The 25,188-nt window shown below is 40.8% G+C and overlaps 1 protein-coding gene across 1 annotated transcript in view; it reads left to right on the top strand.

Annotated features, from left to right (window-relative positions):
- LOC126383469 (putative ferric-chelate reductase 1) overlaps positions 1-24,850 on the top strand; it is a 285,727-nt gene extending 260,877 nt beyond the window's left edge. The window contains exons 13-16 of the mRNA XM_050033980.1: positions 12,603-12,661; positions 12,803-12,946; positions 24,604-24,623; positions 24,724-24,850. Coding sequence (XP_049889937.1) covers positions 12,603-12,661; positions 12,803-12,946; positions 24,604-24,623; positions 24,724-24,813 — 313 coding nt within the window. The 3' untranslated portion in view covers positions 24,814-24,850. The remainder of the gene's footprint in view (positions 1-12,602; positions 12,662-12,802; positions 12,947-24,603; positions 24,624-24,723) is intronic.
- The last annotated feature ends 338 nt before the right edge of the window (positions 24,851-25,188 follow it).

The raw sequence follows: 25,188 nt of genomic DNA on the forward strand, positions 1-25,188 counted from the left end.
ACCTGAAAAACAAAGGGGTTACATGGAGTGTATGTGTGTGTGAGGTGAGGGAGGGGGATTGAGTGAGAGGGAAAGGGGGAGGGAGGGGGGGGGGCATGGAAGAGGGAAAAAAAGAGAAGAAAGGGGAGAATTCTGGATGGAGTATGTGAAGTGTACGTTCACACCTTGTGAGATTTTTTTTTTTTCTTTTTCTTTTTTCCTTTTCACTAGTTCAGTGTTGTGTTCATTATATATACATATATATCCATATGTCCACATGTACATAAATATACATCTACATATACACATAGATACATATGGGGTCCGCACAATTAATCGCATCGTAATTGTAGGAATGCTTAATTATTTGTTGCAGGAGAAATGTGTCAAAATACCATTTTGAATGAAATATTAGGTTAAATATTGTCAGGCTGCAGAGATGTTGTGGGTTATATATTATATTCTGCAGACTTAAGAAGACGTCTCTGTTTTGTACAGATCCCTGCAATAGTCGCACCTTAGTCATTTTGATATGTTTTTCAGAGATAATGAAAATAATGATGTATGGATGTTGTTTTTTTTTTCAAAATAGTGCTGCCCCAATATATACATGCATACACACATCTTTTTTTTTTTTTTTTTTCCTTTTATAATACAATTAAGCCATGATTCTACTTTGATTTGTGGTTTTAGGGGCACTTATCTCATTTAGAAGAGCCATGGGGTGGTGGTAGGGTGCCGGAACAGCTGCCCATCTATGTATAATTTATCAACCACAAGAGAGGTCCTATTTCCCCTCTGCCTGTGCTCTTTTAGGATGGGATATAACACTTTCCGCCTCTCGTTGATTTCCCTGTGGAACTGATCGTTCATACCGAACGAGGTGCCTTTTAGCTCTCGTCCTTTATTCTTAACAAGCATTTTCTGCTGATAATGTTCGAATTTGGCGATGATCGGACGAGGGCGCTGACCTCCTCAGGGTCCGAGCCTGTGGACGCGGTGAAAGGTGATGTTGTTGACAGTCTCCGTCGGGATCTTGAGGGCCGTCACTATGAACTTTTTTACCTGGACTTCTGGGTTGTCTGGTGATGAACTTTTTTACCTGGACTTCTGGGTTGTCTGGTGTCCTGCCGCTACGAGCGGTGAGCCGTTTGTCTGCAGCCGACCCGTTGCAGCGCTAAATAGCATTTTTCTTTGTCAATTGCACGTCACTTGTAAATATTTGTATAGCACTAAGCAGTAGGGGTGAGCTGCCATTTACGCTGAACTGTTTTCTCCTGTTTTTGTTTAGTTTAGGAAGTTAGGTTTAGTGATTGTATTTTTGTTTCTTTTCTTTCACATAGGGTTTAGTTAGTGCTTTGGGGAAGATAGTTTGTTTTATTTGTTGTTTTGGCCTTTTCTTCTCACCCTGAAGAAAAGCTTCTTTATTTATAAAACTGTGTTTCTATTTGTGTGACGGTGAATAAACTCACCTTTTTTGTCGTGCATTACCTTGTGTCGGCTCATTTTTATGTTACACTTCCCGACCCCTAGACGGGTGCGAAACATAAATTGGGGGCTCGTCCGGGATCGTCTCTCCAGGGGCCTGTATCACGAAGCAGGATTTTGTCTTAGCGAGGTAACTTCAGGGTTAATCCTGGGTTTTTGGTCTCACGAAGCCGGTTCAGTTCTTATCGGGGTAGATCACCATGGTAACTTACTCTGAACGGCTATCCTGCTCCCGAGCAGGGTAAGTTCAGGGTTGAATCTGATCCTATAAAAAGCACCACCCACTGGCCAATCAGCTGTTCGGAAAAAAAGGACTCAACTGACAGAAATGCAGCCCAGTCATGACGGGAAGTTTAATTAATTTGATTCATTTTGATTTGAAAGTTTATTTTGAACATTAAAAAGAAAAGAAAGCAACAACGACAGACAATGAAAAGATTGTTCAAAAAGGAGTGGAAAGAAGTCGAAATTTCATCCCACCCCTTCATAAGAAAGAAACTGATCATTTGCGGACACTTAATAGCACCATTAATTAGTGCCAACATTTTGTTTTGTTGGAGGAAATGATCCCTGTTAAAGATAATGGGCCTAATTGACAGCTTTGCTGCTGGAAATGTGGAAAGTAGCCTATCATGTCTACACTTCATGGTGTTTGAGGGATTTTCTTTTTTGTTTTTTAAAGAGGGAGACTAGGTATATTTTTGCGCAGCTGTTAATTTCTAACACAGCTCAATATCAGGATGATTTTATTCAGAGTATCAATTTGGTGTTGATATGATTTAATTGTGGCATCAGCTTTAAGCTTTATTGTAGCATATATAATGTTTTGACAAAGCAGACCAATTTATCAGACGCAATGATGTTAAACGATAATTGTAATACACGCAATTCATCTGCGCAGCATTAATTTCATGGGATTCAAGGGTGTGATCAGTGTCAGATGTACAGGTACAGGTACTGTAGCTACTTGAACCAGTGATGAGTAATTTAACCTACACATAATTTTATTTGCTACCTTGTTTTGTCTTGATTTTTCCCTCTCTCCCCCTCTATTTCTTCTTTCCTTACCCGTTTTTTTTTTCTTCTCTATTATGTGATTTCATTGATGTTTTGACAGGGGAATTTCTTTGATAAGCATTGGGTGGCTTCTAACCTCTCCAGCACTTTTCTTTTTTTAATCTTGTAAATTTTATAGGCCTACTGTCTGTTTTTAACATTACGTGCAAATAAACTAATCTAAACTAAAACTAAACATTATTTATCCCGTTATGCGTTGCCATGCATGTTTCCTCCTCCTGCAGCTGCCACGGTGTTGGCCTTTTCTGTAATGTTGCTTTTCTCCTCCTCATATTTTAGTAGAATTAATCTCTGATCCTCACGAGAAATACTTTTTTTTCCCTCACATACGGCGCTCTGTGAGGACGCTCTGTGAGGACGCTCTGTGAGGACGCTCAGTGACGTTCAGTGACGCTGCGCTTCTCTCATGATTGTGATTGGTCCACTGCATGCTCGTTCACAGCTCTTGATAAAGTAACCCTGGGTTGTGTTACCGAGTTGATATCCAGCGTCGTGATACCGATTATCCTGATTGCCATTGTTAGGGTTAGTCAACCCCGGATAGGTCTGGGTAACCCAGGAAAGGTTGATCTCGCTTTGTGATACAGGCCCCTGGTCACTTGTGTGTGCCAGGCAGGCTGGTGGTTGTGGTTGTTGTGTTTTACGTGAGTAAGACCTTGGTTGGCGTGTTTTTCTTTGTGTGTGGAGTTGTAGGATGTCCCAGTCCTTTGATATGGATGCGTTTACGCAGGGTCCAGCTCTTGAAAAACTGGATCGGTGCACAAAGGCGGATTTGTTGTTAATAGCAAATGTATTTAACGTTTCTGTCCCTTTGCATGCACACAAAGCTGAAATAAAGTCTTGCTTGTCAGAGCGGTTGGTGGAGAGGGGTGTTGTTCCCAAGCCTAAGCCAGAAGAGGTCGATGTTGTTCCTGAGGGTTTAGGCGTGGTAGTGGGAGAGGAGTCTGCCAGTGCCACGGCGACGAAAGCCCTCGGTGGCGGGGTGGGGGCCGGGGGCGGAGGCTCCTGCTTCCATTCACCTCAGCATAGACTCGATGGCGTGAAGAGGCGAAAATCGGTGCCTGGGCCAGATGGCTCCCGACCTCGTCCTCACCTTCTCTTCAAAACGTCCTCTGTGTCAGTTAGTATCTTAGGTTCGGTTGGCTGGTACTCAGAGAAACACTGGAGACCAATAGAATCTGGTACAATTGAGTTTAATGTGTTCACAGGCTTCAACACATACAACTCATGAGTCAGGCTCCGGAGCAAGACTGAAGTTTCGCTTTCTGAGCTCTCCCTCTTATGCTGGTGAAGATTCGAGAGAATCTCCACCCTCTTCCTTTTAGCCCTTCCTACCTGAGCCCAAACCTATTGGTGGCAGGCCCCTTTGCCTTTGTCCAGACATGCCCGAACATGCCCGGGCATGTCTTAATGGTGTAATCTTTTTCCCTCAGCCTGGAAATCCCCAAACTCTCCCACCATTAGGTTTGAACTCGGGTTCACACTATTTTTAACATTATTATTTATAACATATGGAACTTGGGGACTATTTCTATAAGGTCCCCTGTGCCTTCATGCAATATAAAACTTTAGAGTGTGTGTGTGTCTATTATTACTCTTCCAGGCAGTACATGGTATGGTATGTGTGTGTGTGTTCTCAATATATGAATACATAAACTTGTGTAACAGTGTTTTTGTCATACATGGATACATAAAAACATTACTATATGAACTTCAACCTTAATCAACTTATGCAATATAAAACATTTACCTGATTAATAATTAAATCTTACACTACAGGCGCTTATCCAGGCTGGTGTGGATACGGTGGATCTTAAGCTGGCCCTCCGCCTGCGTGAGGTGGAGCTCCAAACTAAGAGCCGTGAGGCTGAGCTTATGCATCTCTGCATAAGGGCCATGGAGCTTGATAGAATGCCACACCCAGCTACTTCCATTCCGGTGGCTGTGCATCCCCCAGTCATCATGCCCTCTGATCAGTTTGACGTGAGCAGACATATTGCCCTGGTACCACCCTTTAGGGAAAGTGAAGTAGATTCCTACTTTAATGCCTTTGAGGGCATCGCTTCCACTTTGAGGTGGCCAAAAACTGTGTGGAGTCTGTTGCTGCAGTGTAAATTGATTGGTAAAGCGCAAGAGGTGTGCGCAAGCCTGTCCATTGAAGAGAGTCTGGACTATGACACTGTGAAGGCCACTGTTTTGAGGGCTTATGAATTAGTTCCTGAGGCATATCGCCAAAAATTTAGAGCATGTGAAAAAGCCGCCAACCAAACTTACGTTGAGTTTGCCCGTGAAAAGACTGCTCTGATGGATAAGTGGTGTGCGGCGAGCAAAGTGGAAACTTTGACTCAGCTCCGCGAGTTGTTTCTGCTGGAGGAGTTTAAATCCTGTCTTCCAGAAAAAAAATTGTTGTGTACCTGAACGAACAGAAGGTGGAGTCCCTGTCAAAGGCTGATGTATTAGCTGATGAATTTGTCCTGACTCACCGTGCTGTTTTTCCCTCTGGCCGCCGCGAGCATGTTCCCAATGCCGGTACTGTTAAAACTCCAAAAGCTCAGTCCAAAAGCACACCACGTCCTAATGCTGCTTCCCCCGGCACTCGTGAGTGTTTCTACTGTCATGAGGCGGGACATTTGATTGCTGCTTGCCCTATTCTCAGGCGAAAAGAGCATAACCAAAGCCCCAAGAAGCCAAAAAGTGTTGGTTTTGTTCAGTCTGTCGCTGCTCCTGACCCGGCTGACGCTGACGCGGACGTGGATGAGGTGCCTCTGCGTTACAAGCCGTTCATCACTAAGGGCACAGTCTCTCTCCTGGGAGATCAAAAAGTTCAGGTGCCGGTCACAATCCTGCGTGACACAGGAGCCGATCAGTCCCTGTTGCTGCACAGTGTTTTGCCTTTTTCCAGTGGTTCTTTCTGTGGGTCGGATGCATTGGTGTGGGGGGTGGAAATGGTTCTGTTGCGAGCACCGATGCATGCTGTGTTCCTGAGCTCACCCCTTGTCACGGGTCCCGTAGTAATTGCCACACGCGCCTGTTTGCCCGTGTGCAGTGTGCACCTTCTCCTTGGCAACGATTTGCAGGAAAGAAAGTTTTTCCGACGCCCGAAGTAGTTGATGATCCTGTGTGTGATTGTGGCCCATCTGTGTCTCCTGCTGCTGACAGCCCGCCCTCTTTGTTCCCTGCCTGTGTTGTGACGCACGCACAGGCACGAAAATTTGATGATGTGTGTAATCTGTCTGATTCATTCCTGTGTCTGGATGATAAGCCTGGGGGCGCAGACTCGCTTGCAGCAAAACCTGAAGAGTTTATCAGTGCCAGATAACTTGCTGCCCGCCGAGGCGGAGCTAACTTTTGATGTGGACCGAAGCACGTTCATTCAAGCACAGCACACTGATCCGAGTTTTGCCACATGTTTGACAGCTGCAGCTGCGCCAGCCTCTGACATTCCCTGTGTGTACGCTATTGTGAATGGTGTTTTGATGCGCAATTGGCATCCTCCTGCTGTTGGTAATTTGGGGTGGAACTCGTTTCAGCAGGTAGTTGTACCCCAGTGTTTCCGTGCTTAGCCTTGCCCATGACAATGTTGCTGGCCACTTAGGAATAAAAAAAACATACCACCGCATTCTGCGATATTTCTTTTGGCCAGGCCTGAAGCGAGATGTTACAAAGTTTTGCCGCTCCTGTCATGTGTGCCAGCTTAGTGGAAAACCCAATCAGATAATTCCTCCTGCTCCTCTACAGCCCATCCCTGTGCTCGGAGAGCCTTTTGAGCATATCATTACTGATTGTGTGGGTCCACTTCCCAAAACAAAGTCTGGCCATCAGTATTTGTTAACTTTAATGTGTGTCACCACTCGCTATCCAGAAGCCATCCCGCTACGCACACTGAAAGCCAAGGCTGTCATCAAAGCACTCACTGGTTTTTTCTCCACTTTTGGTTTGCCAAAATACATTCAGTCTGATCAGGGAACCAATTTCATGTCCAAGCTGTCCATCAAGCACAAAAAGTCTGGCGCATATCATCCACAATCCCAGGGAGCAGTTGAACGTTTTCATCAAACGCTGAAAGCCATGATGAGGAATACTGCCTTGAAACTGGGAAGGATTGGGATGAGGGGTTGCCGTTTCTCCTTTTAGCTGCCCGAGAGAGTGTGCAGGAGTCTACTGGGTTTAGCCCTGCAGAGCTGGTGTTTGGCCACATGGTGCGCGGCCCACTTCGTTTGCTGAGGGAGAAGTATTTGTCTGAAACCCCTAGCCCCACTTCTATTGTGCTAGATTATGTGAGCAAATTCAGAGAAAGGCTACATAGGGCATGTGAAGTTGCACGCAGTGCATTAACTGCATCTCAGGGGGAGATGAAGAAGAACTTTGACACAAAGTCTGTGAAAAGAGATTTCCAGGTTGGCGATAAGGTGCTGGCCCTTCCACCAATCCCCAGTTCTGCCCTCCAGGCCAAGTTTTGTGGCCCATATGTGGTTGAGAAAAAAATGAGTGAAACTGATTATGTCCTGAGTACTCCAGATCGTCGGAGAAAAACCAGAGTTTGCCATGTGAATATGCTAAAAGCATACTTTTCTCGTTGTGACGCTACTGCCTCCTTCTCTGCCACGCCTGCTGCTGTGACCTCCTCCTTTGTCATGCCCTCTGTTGTAGTCTCTGTCGCAGCTCTGTCGCCCTCTCTGTACACTCCTGAAAGTGATGGCTTGCATGAACACACATCTCCCTGTGCAAGACTGCAAAATTCTGAGGTGCTGAAAGATTTTCCAGCCCAGTTGCAACATTTAAATCCTCCGGCCCGAGCAGATATTGTGCGTCAGATTAACAGTTTTCCCACCTTGTTTTCAGACACTCCATTCCGCACCACTGTCCTTGCACATGACATTGATGTTGGCAGCCACCCACCCATCAAGCAACATGCTTACAGGGTTAATCCGACAAAACACTCACTCATGAAAAAAGAAGTTGAATACTTGTTGGAGAATGATCTGGCTGTTCCCAGCTCCAGTGCGTGGAGTTCCCCTTGCCTGCTCGTGCCCAAACCTGACAAAACACCTTGTTTTTGCAGTGATTTTCGAAAGGTAAACAGTGTAACAAAAGCAGACTCATATCCCCTGCCCAGAATGGAAGACTGTGTGGACAGGGTTGGTGCAGCAACTTTTGTTACAAAACTTGATTTGTTAAAAGGTTATTGGCAAGTCCCGCTAACCCCCCGTGCTTCAGAAATCTCTGCTTTTGTCACCCCCGACAGTTTTTGCCAGTATACCGTGATGCCCTTCGGACTCCGCAATGCACCTGCCACCTTCCAGCGGCTGATGCACCTCGTCCTGGCTGATGTGAGTAATTGTGAGGTTGTGGCCTATTCAGACACGTGGTCTGAACACCTCAGGACGCTGGAGGAGATTTTCCAGAGGTTAAAGGAGGCCACCCTTACTCTGAATTTAGCCAAATGTGAGTTTGGTAGAGCCACGGTCACCTACCTTGGAAAGCAGGTGGGACAAGGTCAGGTGCGCCCTGTTGGTGCCAAAATTCAGTCTATCTTAGAGTATCCAGCGCCCCAAACCAGGCGTGAGCTCCGCTGCTTCCTGGGGATTGCTGGATATTATCGCAGTTTCTGTCGTAACTTTTCTGATGTGGTTGCCCCTCTCACCAGTTTGACCAGCGTCAACAAGCCATTTGTCTGGTCCGCTGCTTGTCAACATGCTTTTGAGTCCTATAAAGCCCTTCTCTGCAGCACCCCTGTTCTGGCGGCCCCGAATTTCTCCCGCCCATTCAAGCTGGAGGTGGATGCGAGTGCCAGCAGAGCCGGTGCTGTGCTCATACAGGAGGACCATCAAGGTATTGATCACCCTGTGTGCTATTTCTCGAAGAAATTCAATGTCTGCCAGGTGAATTACAGCACCATCGAGAAAGAGGCCCTTTCGCTGCTGCTGGCCCTGCAACACTTCGAGGTGTATGTCGGTTCCAGCCCACTCCCTGTTGCCGTATACACCGACCACAACCCGCTTGTGTTTCTGCGGCAAATGCAGAACTCCAACCAAAGGCTGATGCGCTGGTCACTGCTGGTACAGGACTTCAACCTGGAAATCAAGCATAAAAGAGGTGCTGAAAATGTTATGGCTGATGCTCTCGCCCGTGTTTCTGCCCAGCCCTGATGTAAATATTTTTTGGGGTTAAATGTTTCCTTTAGGATGGGGGGTGTTACAGCTGCGACCGTATATTGTAACATTTATTGCATGTATATTGTTTTTTTTATGTGAGAGTAAGACCTCTTCTTTTTCTGAGGATCTGTGCCAGGTGCCACTCCGTCTCCTTCTCTGAGTGGTGGGTTCTGGCTGGTCGTGGCTGCTGCCGATTGGCTGTCGCGAGGGCTTGGCTCTGGTCGTGGCTGCTGCTGATTGGTTGTCGCGGGGGCTTGGCCTTTTTTAAACCCGGCAATCTGTCAAAATTCGAGGGTCGTTTTGACAGCAGCGTTCCTCCTCGTCCTGACACCAAACCTGCCTGTGCCTTTGTAAACTGGTTCTATTGTGTTTTTTTGACTGGAGAGCGGTGAGCCTTAGCTGAACTGTTAGATTGTTGTTTGTGTCCTGCCGCTACGAGCGGTGAGCCGTTTGTCTGCAGCCAACCCGTTGCAGCGTTAAACAGCATTTTTCTTTGTCAATTGCACGTCACTTGTAAATATTTGTATAGCACTAAGCAGTAGGGGTGAGCTGCCATTTAAGTTGAACTGTTTTCTCCTGTTTTTGTTTAGTTTAGGAAGTTAGGTTTAGTGATTGTATTTTTGTTTCTTTTCTTTCACATAGGGTTTAGTTAGTGCTTTGGGGAAGATAGTTTGTTTTATTTGTTGTTTTGGCCTGGGCTCACCCTGAAGAAAAGCTTCTTTATTTATAAAACTGTGTTTCTATTTGTGTGATGGTGAATAAACTCACCTTTTTTGTCGTGCATTACCTTGTGTCGGCTCATTTTTATGTTACACTTCCCGACCCCTAGACGGGTGTGTAACACACCCTCCTCCCCTGACAAGTAAAGAACAGTCCCTTCATAAGTAAAGAACAGTCCCTAAAGTGCGGTGAGGTTTGTGGACCGTTACCTGCCACAAAGAGAGAAATGTTAACAGCTTGTTTCTCCTCTGACATGTCACATACCTGTGTGCCGCCACGACTCGGCTGTCCAGGTACTTTTGGGCAGTCATGACACCAAGAAGAGGACATTATTGGAGCCGGACTTTTCCGTCGCCGGTAAGCCTTATTTTGCGCCGCGGAGCACTATGGCCGCCGTATTTGACAGGAATACATTCCTGTCTGTGTCTGTGACCCCCGTTCAACCCACAACCGGCGGGATTCGCCTTTCGTTTCTGCTGCTGGTTGAAATCTGTACTCGAACAGCGTGCTGAATGATTTATTTTGCTTGCACAAAACTATTTTTAGTCGCAAATGTGAGTGCGGTGACGAACAGAGTAAAATATCACCACACTGCCGACATTTTACTCCGTCCGTCACCGCACTCTGTTTGATTCCGTTATCAAAACAGGATTATTATACTATTATTCAGCCTTGCTTTTCACTTATTCCACCGAATACCGAATGTGTGTTTTTTTCGAATATATTCAGTTACCGAATATTCAGTGCATCCCTACTGATTTCACATGTTGTATTCTGGTGTGTCACCTGAGAATCATAAGGCAAATGCACTATGAAAAACAATATCCTGGGTCAACTTAAAAAAATTGAGGTAGCAAATTGCATGCATCTTTTTAAGTAGTTCCAACTCTGATATTATTGAATAAATGCTACTAGTTTTGTATAATCTTACTACTCTGATTAGGTAATACAACCAACATGGTCTCTAAAAGCTTAAATAAGTTCAGTGAACTTAATGTTGTGAGAGTTAAATATCACAAAGTAAATGCTTCAAAATAATGGGTTGAATCAACACCACTCTAAAAGTGCATCATTTTTAGCTAGGTGGACCCAATAAACTGGGAACTTGGTGTCAACAAATGTGAATATCCAACATCGACATCGTGGGCTTGTTGACTGCACAGGAAAACATAAAATCACATTTCCTCAACCCTCCTGTACAATCAGTTATGACAAATTAACATAGGCAGTTTAAACCATAAATGTGATATGCTGTTACAGACAAGCTGTATGTCAACAAAACTACACAAGAAAAAGAATTCTGCCTTCATCAGCAGACGCAAGTAACAATACACAATTGCCAGACAAGCCAACTATACCATAAAATTGGAACAACAGATTACATACAATAACACAAGCAGCATCTGGAAAAAATTAAAGTCAATGACCAATTACAAAAAAACAACAACAAAAAGTGGCTGTACTCCAAGTCATTCAAAAATCTCTGACTGCACAAAATGGGCCTTGTTTGCTTAGAAATGTTCTACTCTGTTCATTGATTAAGCACTCAGGCAAAATTACAGTCGGATCATGAGATATGCACACCGGAAAAGCTTGCTCTTACCACCATGCCTATGTTAGTGAATAACAATCAGACCCGTGCTGGCTATTTGCAATCAGCATACTGCCAAATGGTACGTGTCTGCTGCTCCTCTGACCAACTGGGCCAGAAGTTTTTAATAGTTCCTGATAATTTTAGTTTAGGACATATCACATAACACATGCACCATCAAATACAGGCAAGCCTGTATTTGGTCAGAGACCTTCTTCCAGGCATGAACACATAGGCTCACTCTGACTGAAAGCCTGCTTTAATTTTTTTGCACAGATTTAATTGTGTGGATGCTTTTAATTATTTTGATAGCTAGTCTTAAAAACCACCCTAGGAACGATTGTAAGCTGTCACTGAATGAACAAACTGAGTAACTCTATCTAAGCCACACCTGCAGGGCTCTGTCATCTGCTGGTACTGCAACATCCATGACTTGCTCTCTCAAACATATTGTATGGTGTATAATGGGTATCAGTTATCAATTTGGTTAGCATTTTTTAAAGCTTTTGTAATACAGTTATGTTTCAGGCAAAAAATTTTAACTCATGGTCTTCATTAGTGAATGGAGGTTACTCAGTTGTTATAATGTAAGTCTGACTATGCCACTTTGAACTCTAACCACCACTTACAAGAAGAAGATAAGTGGTAAGGAGCATGCTTACAGAGCACATCTTGTCAGAAGATGGCTAATCTGTGCATCCCCGTTGCTGCTTATTCCATATTTTTTTTAAATTAGCATATCCACATGGTCGGGATGAAGACAATGAGTCCGTTTACAATGAGTCCCGCCATGGAAAATACCCTATCTGGGGGCACAGAAGTTGCCAGCACACACAAGTATTCCCTAGATAATTTTGCCAGTCAGGGGTATTTGTTGTTGTTGGTTTTCCACCAGTCCATGGCATTGTGGAGGGTTGGGCATCTGTCCTGGCTATTCAGTAGTTATGTCGGCTGTTCCTATCTTGTAATCCTCGCCAACAGGACGCCAATAGGATGGCAGACGCGGCATCATCACTTTGTCTTGTTTTGGCCAACAGCCAAAAAACACAGTCAATTGCAGCGGTCTCCTCCATGCCCTTGGAGCTGCTTGAGAGGAGATCACACAACTTTACCTGGACAGCACATTGAACTTCATCAGTGGTGAACCTCAGGTGTTTGTGCCTCCCTCTGAGAGAAAGACAGGAGCTGTGTATGACAGCTCATGTGAAAGTTGTAGGGAACACGCATCCCTGGACAAGAGACAGAATGAACACCAGAAACGGACATCAGTTGTCTGTGAATACCAGACCAAAACTACTTTCAGCATTTACTGGGAAGAGGTCAAAGGTCACTGACCAGGAGTCTGCACATGATAGATAACGATCAGAAAGCAAATTTACATCTGACACCATCTCTGAACAGAAACAGTGGTTACCACCAACCACCTATTATCATGTCATCAGAGTTCCATACTTCACATGATGACACCTGAGCCATTCTCTTTAGCTATGTCTACCATAAGTTGTGGTTTAAAGCATTTTTTTCAACTGATGTCATTGTTCTTCTGGTAAGGACAGTCTTCATTTAATATTCTTCCTCTTTTTTTTTGACAGGAGGTTTCTCTTCAACTGGTCACATGCTTTAACTGCAGTGACTATAAAAGCTTTAGCTGGTAAGCTCTTTTCTTACATTATGCACTGATACATGCCCTAAAAGTTCCATGCTTTAGTACACGCTAAGTAAAAATGAAGATTACTACAGACATACTGTGATCCATGTCTTGAAAAGGGTGTTTTTATGTGACATCTCACAGTGGCAGCCATACTAACAGGCCTGAAGTTGACTGACAGCACTCTGGACCAATTGCTGATGAAAGTTATGGGTGGTATGGTTGGCTGGGAGGCTTTGTTCTACATTCTGTTGGATGTCCGTTTAAAATGGAAGGTTAACAGTACAGGTAAGCAGACCTTTTTAATCCTGCTCTTAGTAATGTTATTATTACCACAAAGGGGAGATAACTTTAATGGGTGCCTACTTGTTGCTGAAATTAAAGTTGAAGTGGAACTTGACCTTAAAGCTGGGGTAGGCAATTTTATTTTGGTATCACTAGGTAAAGTAACACTCTATATTAAGGTACTGTAACAAGCATTAATTAATGCTTAATAAGCACAAATTAACAGTTAATGAGCACTTATAAGACGGTATAAGATGCTTATGAACATTAATAAGACTATATAAGTGTTTATTACAGCATAACTGACAGTTATTATTGCTTATAGGAGCATTATAAGCACTTAATAGAAACTTTGGTAACAGTTTATAAACCTATACTAAATATTAATAAGATGTCTATTTACATTAATTATAATTTATAAGGGTTAATTATAGAATAACTAGTCCATACCCGGGGATGTGTTATGTGTAGAGGAATAAGAAATCAAAAACAGTATATTAGAGGAGATGCAAAATCAGAGCACTGTAATGCACCGTGTAATAAATATTAATGTAAGACAAACAATGCACACTGTATTTAGAAACATGCTTTATGGCAAAATACATGGAGCATAGTTTTGGCTGACGGCACGGAGGCACGCGTGTGCGCGTGGCTGTGCGCGGGCACACAGGTACACACGTACACACATACACACAACACGGAGAAAGAATGAAAGAAACAGTGCAAAGTGCACAGCGCAATGTTTAGTTTGTAATGTTTGTAGGCTAATGTCAGTAAAGTGAAAATACGTGACGGCTGGCTCGCACACACAGACACAGACGCGTGTTCGTTCAGTAAAATAATTACCTTAGTCTTCAGCAAGTGTTGGTGCTAGAAATTGCATGTCCCAGCCATAAACTGTGGTCCGAGCGCAGGTGTTTTCCAAGTGGTTTCCATCCGCAAGTATTGGAGATAAAGGCTTCCCAGCCAAACTGTGGTCCCAGCGCAGGTGTTTTCCAAGTGGTCTCCGTGCATGCGCAGCTCGTTCTGCTAATGGTGCTCACAGTATGAATGGGTAGTGGAAAAAATGCGAATATAAACAGTAGAAATGTGGGAAAAATGCAAAAACGGCATTGTGGCTGTCTGCACATAACCAAGATGAAAGTGTTGGGATTCACAGGACCACAGATGATTTATCATTTGGTAAAATCTAAACTGTAGATTTAAAGGCTTTTTCCTCTGCATGTTCTCCAAACAAAGACAGCTAGGTGACACCCATCTCCACAGCAGGTCTCACCTCACACCTCAGTGAGACACAAGTCTCACAACTCGATTGGACAGTACTTTTACAGTGACTCTGTGATGTCACAGGCAGCTGTACAAGGTCTGCTCCCTCCAAGATTTCTTCCTCTTCTTGCTCCAGCTGGGCCTGGGACAGCAGAGGCCCAAACCCCTGCTCCATAGCCCAAACCACTAAAGGGAGGGCAACTGATCACAGACTCTCTGGCAAACACAAGGCCATTGCAACTAGCTTTCCAGCAACAAGGAGCTAAGTGAGTTAGCACCCAGCGTCTAACTCTGCAAGGACCCCGAGCGACCAACTTCCTCGGATCAGAACCTTTGGAACAAAGGACACAACAAAGACTGCAGCTGAAACCACACCTTCCCAGCCTTCTTCTGCCGGCTAACAAAGCAGTACACCACCAAGTCACTCTTTCCCCCATCCACTCAAGGATCGGTAATGTAACAACTGGGCATAGCTTATCACAGCTTTACAGGCTAAGCAAGACTGTTTGACTTGTTGTATGTGATTTGATGCTGTTCATTGAGTTATTGTTGTGTTTGTTGGCAGTTAGGTCATTGATTAGTTGGCTTCGCCAAAGCTAAGTGTTTAGTTTGCTAATACTGTTCACAAACAGATTCTTGCACACAACTAAACAATCTCTGCACTAATCCAGACCGTTTGCAACACAAATCACATTCACACAGACTCATTAACAAACAGGCTTTCAACAGAGCTACACCCAAACAGGCATTTCAAAGTTCCCACTTCTTTTTCTTTGTCTTTGTCCTGACCACACGGTCAGACAAACACCTCCCCCGAAACTGAAGCAGCCTTGATTCGGCCATTTTGGTAGTTCTCTGTTGTCAGCCATTTTGCTTTGTAGGCCAAACGGCTCCTTGATCATCACACCCGCCTTTGTCTTTCTCTTCTTTCTCTCTCTCTCTCTCACACACACACACACACACACACACACACACATATACACACCAAGCTTGTATATAGTTAGTTAGAATTTGTGCGTTTTGGTTTGCTTTGCTAATTTGTGAATAAATATAATTCTTTGGAATCATGTCTGCTGTCTGTTTAATGTTGCACAAGGGTGAATGAATAGTCAACCTCTGCTGCGTCAAGAACTCCGAAATCCTTCAGGCATTACTGTTAATTTTGGTTGTTGTCATTAATTTAATTATTAATCAAACTCCCAATTAATAGTTTAGCGTATTTTATGAGACTGATGTCTTTAACTGGCTATCATTTTTCCCTTTACGGGAATGGTGCATAATAACATGCAACATAATTATTAATTATTAATAATAATTATTAATTATTTCCGATTAAACCCCAACATATTTGGTGCCTCCGTGTGAAGCCTAGTGTGTTGACCCCAACATTTATGGTGCCGCTGAGTGAGGTAAATATATGTTGACCCCAACAAAAGCCTAGGTGCAAGTTCAGAGAAATAGGTCAAAGCAGTGAGTAGGAAAACGGATGACAGACGGACAGAGGGACAGAGGTTTCTCCATTTAATAGTAGGATAACCACATTTATTACTGGTTTATAAGACACTATAAGACCCTATAAGATGAAATTAATAAGACCTAATGAGTGTTAATAATAGTATACAACATATTTATTATTGGCTTATAAGATATTATTGGGTACTAGAACATCCTTAAGAGTTTAGACAATTTATCAATATTAACAAGATGTTTATTAACATTAATGAGACTATAAGAAGTTAATATAAATGCCATATTATGGTTAATAAATGCTTAATTATGTACTTATTAAAAGTAAACAATGATCCTTTGCAGCTACTGGATCTAAAGTGGGAACAGTATTGTATAAAAGTTAATAAATTATTAATATGTACTTATTAACAGCTCATAATGCATCTTTGCAGCTGCTGGATCTAAAGTGGGTGTCGTATAAATGTTAATAAATCAGTCCCTCCAGAAAAACGCGATTTTGCGATTACATAATTCAATGCATAATCAGCCAAAGTCTGCATATTTATGTGGGGGACGCATTTTTTCAAAGACGCCGCACTTTTGCCGCATAAATAGCCGATTTCCACACAAAAGGCACGAAATATGCGGGTTAGGGTCTTACATGATTTCATAATCCCCGCATTTTCATTGCAAAAAAGTGACCTATATCTTAGCAGAAAGTTGAAAAATGATGTGTTTACTTAACACAAGAGCAGCCATTTTCCCCCTGTTGCCTTGGGAACGTTATGAAGTGACGTAATTATGCGACGTGAACGTCATCGAAAAGCTGCGAACCGGAGATGGAGGAGGGGGAGGAGATGGATGTTGAGGGAGAGGGGATGGAGGATGAGGATGGCGAATGAATGGCCAGTGTTAGAGGCTACGCAGTTATAGTTTTCATTTTCACAGTGGACTGTTGTAGTTTCATTCAGGAGTTGATGCAATTTTACAGTTGTAAGATTGCACTTTTTTGTTACCAGTGGGTTAAATCATACTAGTTTCAAAAACCTTACAGTTGTAAGTATATTAGTAGTATGTAAATTTACGTTACAGTAAGAGATTGCACTTTGTGCATTGGAAGCACTTATTTTAACAGAAGATGTCTGTAAAACAGGAAGCACACATTTTATTTATTCATTTTTACAGAAGTTGTAGCATATTCTTTTTGTAAAGCTACAGAACTTGTTTGACTTAGCAATGTTTTGTTATATTTTATTTATTAATTTTTTACAGAAGTTGTAGCATATTCTTTTTGTAAAGCTACAGAACTTGTTTGACTCAGCAATGTTTTGTTATATTTTATTTATTCATTTTTACAGAAGTTGTAGCATATTCCTTTTGTAAAGCTACAGAACTTGTGTGACTCAGCAATGTTTTGTAAGTTTGAGCCATGTGTTTATTAAGGTCTGAAATACAACAAGATGAGAACTTAAATATTCCCTGCACTTTCTGTGATGTAGTATGCTTGCTTATCATAGGAAGTAATTAGAAATGACATTAAGGTAGTAGCCTAGTGAGAACAGGGTGTTGGGGGAATCACTTGTTTTTCTCTTTTTCATCAAACTGCAGTTTTTGCAAGTTCCCGCAATTTTTGCAAGTTCCCGCAGTTTTTGCAAGTTCCCGCAATTTTTACAAGTTCCCACAATTTTTTTGCAAGTTCCCGCAATTTCATCGCATAAAATTGCATAAATATCCTGCATATTCCATTGCATTTTTTAAGAAAACGTGCTGCATAATCAAGGATCTGCCCCCCAATAAAGATTCCTAAATAATTCCCACACCTTTTCTTTCTTATCTCTTTTTATTTTTTTCTTTAATTGTTACATAGGAGCTGTTATAAATGTTAATTTGGGTCTTTGGATGGGTTTTTTCCTTCTTTTTTTCTTTCTTCTTAAAGTAAAGGACTATGGATTGTGGGATGGTAGATGGGGTTTCTGTTATCTGTTATGTGTTTTATGTTTCTGTAGTCTATATGTTTGATGTTATGTGTGGTAGGTTCTGGTCAATAAATAATACCATAAATAAACCCAACCACAGTAGATTTTTATCAGAGATTAATCCCAATAAAGATAAAGTTATGAATAATATCTATGTCTACTAGTAATATAGTAAGTGACGACATAGGCATTGCAAGTTACAACTGTAATGGTCTTGCTGATTGCAAAAAAAGACGTATTATATTCTCATGGTTGAAAGAAAAGAAACAGCATATCTTTTGTTTGCAGGAAACACACTCAGTAAAGGTGGATGAAATATCTTGGACTAAACAGTGGGATGGTCCTAAACTTGATAATACAAGAAGAAAAAGTTTAATTAATATATATGCGCCAAACACAGATGAACCACATTTTTTTGATGAAATAGGGACTCAACTGTTAGACACTGATGGAAAAATCATAATGTTGGGAGATTTTAATACTGCCTTAGACCCCAAAAGTTACAAGGGTTTTAATTGAGGATAAAACAAGATCGGATCATCATTTTATTTCATTAAATATTTCTGTAGTAGAGAATAGGCGTGGTCTAGGGTATTGGAAATTCAATCAGAGTCTTCTACAAGATGATGAATTTATCTTTAAGACAGAGAAGTTTATTAGTGATTTTTTTATAACTAACACTGGGACAGCTAACCCGCTGATGGTTTGGGATGCCTTTAAATGTTCATTTACAGGACATGTGATGTCTTGGAAGGAAAAAAAAAAAGAAAATTAAAGGAGCAAACCTTAAAAACCGAAATCGAAAGCCTGACTCACTATATAGAAAATTCCACTGACCTGGTAAATGGCTTAGAATATAAACAGAAGGAATTAGATTGTCTAATTGAAGATAGATCATATAAAAGTTATTATCAAAATAGGGCAGAATGGATGGAAGAAGGCAAGAAATGCACTAAATTGTTTTTGAGACTTCAACAAAGAATTTTTTCAAAAAAGAACATTACTAACCTTACTAGATTTTCTCCCTCCATCCACAAACTATTCAGATAGATAATGAATGTTGCCAAAACTTTTTTCCCAGAAAGTTATACAAGAAAATTAACCAATATTCAAAAAGAGTTATGTGAAGGCCTCATTACAGAAAAAGAACTCCAGATTGCTACAATGTCCTTTAAAGCAGGCAGAACTCCTGGGTTAGATTGAATACCTATAGAAGTTTATCAGAAATCCTTTGATTTTATTAAGAGACCATTACTTTCTTGTTTTAATTTCACATATAATGTCGGATATCTATCTATTTCTCAAAAAGAGGGCCTTATTTCACTTCTTCTTAAACAAGAACCCAATGGCCAATATAAGGACCCAGTATATCTTAAGGACTGGAGACCAATCACACTTCAATGTTACGATGTTAAGATACTTGCAAAGTGTATAGCTCACAGATTGAACAAAGTATTATCAAATATTATTCATCAGGGTCAATCAGGCTTTATGCAGGGTCGCTTCATTGGTAATAATATAAGACAATTGGTAGAAGTTATGGAAAACTATGAATTAAGGAAAAAGGCTGGCTTGATATTTAGCGCTGATTTAGAGAAGGCCTTTGACAAAATTCGTTTAGATTTCATTTTTAAGAGTATGGAATTCTTTAATTTCAATGAATCATTGATTAATTGGGTTAGAGCGCTTTATAATGGCACCAGCTGCAAAATTATTAATAATGGATATATGTCTGGGTCTATTCCTCTATTAAGAGGGGTAAAGCAAGGGTGTCCACTGTCCCCATATCTGTTTATAATTGCAATTGAAATGTTAGCAGTTAAATTAAGATCAAATATTGAGGTGGAGGGGCTTGAAATGGGGGGTCTAAAAACAAAAATGCTTGTTTGAAATCCCTTCTGGAAGATTTAGACATTTTTTCTAAAATACCTGGTCTAAAACCAAATTTTGGGAAATGTGTGATTCTCAGAATAGGTGCTTTAAAGGTTACAAACTTCATGTTACCGACAGGCCAGTTAATGTACTTGGGATAGTGATTCCTGAGGATCTGAAGGATCTATGTTCAGTAAATTATAATAACAAAATGGTTAAGATGGACAAAATCTTACAGCCATGGTGGGGAAAAACCTTAACACTTTTTGGTAAAATCTCTCTGGTAAATTCACTTGTAGTGTCACAATTTACTTATCTTTTCATGTCACTTCCCAGCCCATCATAGTCCTTTTTCAGGACTTTTGAACAAAAGATTTTTGGATTCCTCTGGAGTCATAAACCAGAAAACATTAGAAGTGTAGTATATTATAATGATTATGAAATAGGGGGTTAAAACTATTAAATCTTCAGGCATTATGCCTCAAGTTTAAAGCTACCTTTATTCAAAAAATGTACCTGCATAAGGACTGGTTTTTATCCAAGTTACTGGAAGGTACTCATCCATTGTTCCAACAAAGGCTCTACCATTTTGTGCAAATTCAACCTTGTCATATGGGTTCAGTTGAGAAAATACTGAAAAATTCATCTGTGTTTCTTAAGGAGGTTATACAGAGTTGGTTATGCTTTCAGTTTAATCCTCCAGAGGGCAGAGACAATGTTTTGCAGCTGATTATATGGCTTAATTCCAATATTGTAATTGAAGGGAAACCAGTTTTCTGGAAGAGTCTTTTTGAACAGGGTGTTTTGTTCATAAATGATCTTGTTAAGGAAGAAGGAAATCTTATGAGTTACAACTAATTCATTGATACGTATTGCAGTATCTGTTCCCTCCAATCCTTTAATCAATTGGTTTCTGCTCTTAGAATGCTCTTGAAAAGAAAAAAGTGTGATGGAAATTATAAACTGTCAGTCTGTCAGCCAGCTATAAAAAAAATCACAAATGGCTGCAAAACAGGAAGATAAATTGAAACATTTATAATTTTTAGTTAACATACCGGTCCTTAGGAAGTATTCCTTACAGTACTTATCAAAAATGGGAGGATACTTTAGACTGCCCTATACCATGGAAACGGGTTTTTAGTTTGATATATAAAACTGTTGACTCATTTACAAGATATCTGCCAATCTGGCATCCACAAACATCTCACTTTGTCTGACTGAAGGTCCAAAACCATGACAAAGGAAGATTTGAGGATATCCTCAAATCTGCGAAGGTAACTCCAACACTGATGCCTGAAACAATCAATCCATCATGTTTTGTTGTTGTGGATTAATTATGTGTTTGACTTATTGATTTACTGAATAATCATTGCAGCTGTAGAATTCCTATAATGCGCTAGAAGAAGTTTTAAACATATATACCGCAGAGTTGTCTCTTGATAATTAGCTCAGTGAGATAGAGCATAGTCTCTTATGCTTAGAATACCACCTTTTTTTCATCTTCCTACACTCTGCTTGTTGTTCAGAATTGCCTAATTTTGCCTAAAATTGCCTGGCCCCGACCGGCAGCCATAATTTATTATTATTTTTTGTCTGTTGGTTTGTTTCTGTTTGTGTTATGATGGAGTGCTGTTGTTTGTTTGTATTGTGTGTAATCACCACACGCTTGCACTGAACTTCATTTCTGTATGCCAGGGGTGACAGGAGATCACGGGAAGGTGATGAATGATTGACATTAAAAATGAGAAAAAAAGAGAATGAAAAATAAAAGGGAAAAAAAGAGAGGAAGAGAAAAAAAATAGAGAGGAAACAAAAGTCCCCACTAGGGATGGTGGTGGTTGGGTTTAAAAAAAAAAAGAGAAAAAAAAAGTCAGGCTATGGCGTTAGCAAATGAGCAGGAGTTAGCATGAACATGACGTCATTATTAACTATTAATAACACCTTATTAATTTAATCTGATAGGGTCTTATAGTGTCTTATAAACCAGTAATAAATGTGGTTATTATTCTATAATTAACCCCTATAAATCATAATTAATGTAAATAGACATCTTATTAATATTTAGGATAGCTTTATAAAGTGTTATCAAGTTTCTATTAAGTGCTTATAATGCTCCTATATGCAATAATAACTGTGTTAATTATGCTATTATTAACACTTATATAGACTTATTAATGGTAATAAACATCTTATTCTGTCTTATAAGTGCTCATTAACTTGTTAATTGGTGCTTATTAAGCATTAATTAATGCTTATTACAGTACCTTAATATAAAAGGTTACACTGGGTAAAAATCCCATCATAATATCTGAGCATATTGTAACTCAAGACTGACAGAAAACTCCTCTCCTGCTCCTCCTCTTGGCTCTGTGTTCAGGCCTTAGAAAATCTAGCCTGGGAGTGGAAACTTTCTTTCAACTTTCTGTTGGTGTTGTTACAATGGGCACGAACTAGTGCACTTTGAGAAATATTTTTTACAAAGGAAGGGGGGAGCTATGGAAAGCATTGTGGGACTTTAGGACAAGGCAGCCACAGTTCTATTAGAGGACACATATCTTATCTTATCCAGCTATCCAAATACACTGGGATTTTGAACATCTGCCATATCATCTACCATAATTGTTCTGCACCTGACTCTTAAACACATGCATTAATCAATGACCTGAACCCAAACCTCAAACCCGCAAACATGCAAACCAGAGCTGAAAGTTTCCTTTAATGACCATCACTGTCAAGTTACTTGCAGTTTGTTACATTGTATGTCATTTCCAGTAAATATCACAATATAAACCATGTGTTTTCTGTTTAAAAAGTACAAATGTAGGAAGACAACAAGTACTCACCCATCTTTTAAGTGATTAAGTCCTACGTATGATCTCAAGCACACAGCTGATATCCTTCGTGGTTTGTTTACATGAGTACACAGCTGACAGGTACAGAGGTTTGTTTACATGACATTACAAACATTCATAGTATTTAACATATTTAGTGGGACAGAGAGGCACTTGCTTGCTGTTAGAACATGGTATTCAGCTAACATATTTGCAGAGGGAAATATTTATATCAGACATTATGACCGGAGAGATTCAAATATGTCAGACTTCAACAATTTTTCCTGCTCAAAAGCTGAATAACAGAAAGCCCAAAAGCGCAGTGCTGATGATAAAGCTGCTTGCTCTGTGAGATAGACAGACAAAGAAAAGGAAAAGAAGAGAGGAAAGGAGACAGTCAAAGTTGCTTTGTCACTTTTATGACTTTTATTACTTAGGAAGAACTGGTGGACACTTGTGGCATCAACGTCAATAATGATTTCTGAAGTGACAAGCTTTGCTAACTTCACTGCCAATGCTGCAGCCCACAGCTTCAACCTTGGTATTGTGTGTTTTGCTCATGGTGCGATTTTTGCCTTACCTAAAACAAACCCTTCTTGGTTTCCCCTTCAACATTGGTGACTTCAATTGAAGCATCACAGAAGACACACAAACCTGTAGAGGGAGAATGGTGCTCTAAACTTTCAAGGACTTTCAGGGAGTCTGTCCATGTCGTCCACAGGTCCCCTTTGTTACATGGTAACAAAGTCCCAGGTTCCCTCTTCCATGTAGGCTCACAGAGCATAGCTTGCCTTGAGTGGTAACCAGAGCAACAAAATCCAGAGGGTCGTATAAGTTGTATGCAACCCTCTGTCGATAGTAGATAGGACACCCCAATGGGTGAACAGCTTATCTTTGTCTGCAAGCTGGAACATGAACGTATGTAACCGGTGGACCCTAGTGATGTCTGCGTTGTGTAGATTTAAAGAGGCTCAGACTGTGGATATCTTTGGGGGCGATCTTCATTTATTCCTACAACAAGTGGCGAATTACAGTCAATTAAGCACAATGAAACAGAGAAAACATACCTGACAGCAGCTGGCAAAAACAAAATCCTCCATCATACACAACATACAAACTCCAGCCCCTACACAAATTAAGCAACACAAGTTTATGTTAGCATAAAATGAACTTATAAACATAGCTTAACAGCGCTAAAACACATAAATTACCCTAAGAGCAATGTTGCTTACCTCTCCCACAGCAGGGGAGGCAAGGTGGGAGACAACCCTTTATAGGTGGGGCACCCCCAGAGGTGAAAGTAGGGGTACAGAAACTGAGTACCAAATATTCCACATGTTAATGCCTTAGCATGTCAGTTTATAACAACTGAACCACATTTTGGGGAATTAAAATACTCAGCAATACAAATTACACTTAAAGCAACACTTACCTTTCTGGAAATTTTACACTTTTCTTTGTTTAGGTTAAAATGCTATTAATAAGCTGATGGCACACTAAAATGTAAGTAAATTCCACCAGAAATAAAAACTCATAAGTACACCATTCTCATATGGTTCTAAGAAAACTCTGGCCAATCATTGCAGGCCGAGCATCCTGTCTGTCTTCCCCACATGGACTGCTGTGTCCTTGTGTTCACTGAGACATGGATGGATGGTAACATATCAGACTCCGGAGTTGCAGGAGGAGGGGGATGGGACTTTGGAGGGAGGTGGGAGATGTGGATGTTCAAATTTTTTCAAGTGCTGTGTGAAATGCAAGAAAGGTAAGAGTTGCTTTAAGCCAATTTTGATTCATGAGCATCTATGTAAAACTTAACTTAAAGACACAATTTTATAATTTCAAAAAGGGTTGACGAAAATTGTTGATAACTTTAGATCAGCAATGTCTGTAGCTGATCCCGGCAAAGTTTTGGGATGTTTGACAAAACAGTTTCTGACGAGTTCTTGAAAAAAGGATTTAGAGAAAATGAAAAAAGTATAAAAATTTGACATTTTAAGAGCATAAAGCAATTAGAGCAAAGGTGCAGATGAATTAAGAGATTAAAATCAAAGAATCTGACTCTAAGCCAAGCTGTTTTCCAGAAAATTGCAAATGTGTCAAGCTTGAGAAAGATATTTAAGGGTCCTTTTTGTCTTGTCCACACACACACACACACACACACACACACACACACACACACACACACACACAAAATATTTACTGTGGAAAAAATGTGTAAGTACCCTGCAGCAGCTGTAACTTTTCTCTTGTCTTTGGATTGCAGATCCTGTGGAATCAGAACTGGTAAGACAAAAAAGGCTGAAAGAAAATAATAATAAAAATAATAAATAATCAAACAATAACATACTGCTGACCTCTAACGTATATGGCATTGAATTGTTAGAAAACAGTTGATGTCCTGCTGATGGCTCTGTTCTTCTTGGGAAACTTGACCTTTTTGGTGACACTATTGGTTGGAATCGGGATGTCATAAGAAGTGCAACGACAGAGCAATAAACAACCTACTGAAGGAATTTCTGTTATTATATACCAGGAATTTGCCAAAAAACAGATTCAGCTCTTCAATACAAATATTTGACAATTGTTTTTTTTGTTTTTTTCCCCATATAGAGTTTGACAGTTTAAATGAGGTTCAGTGTGACAGTGACATTTGTGTATTATAATAAACAAGCTAACTGTGCTAACGACAGATGGGAGATGTGCAACATTTTTTGCCAACACTAAATATCAAACAAAAGCCAGAGACTGTATGATATTTAGTAACTGTGTGTGGTAACACTTCATAAGTCAGCCCGCGTTTTAGAGTGTACCTCTCACCCACTTTCCCGGGAGTTAGCGTATAACTCCC

This window comes from Epinephelus moara, chromosome 22 (assembly GCF_006386435.1).
Source record: "Epinephelus moara isolate mb chromosome 22, YSFRI_EMoa_1.0, whole genome shotgun sequence".
NCBI classification, from domain to species: domain Eukaryota; kingdom Metazoa; phylum Chordata; class Actinopteri; order Perciformes; family Serranidae; genus Epinephelus; species Epinephelus moara.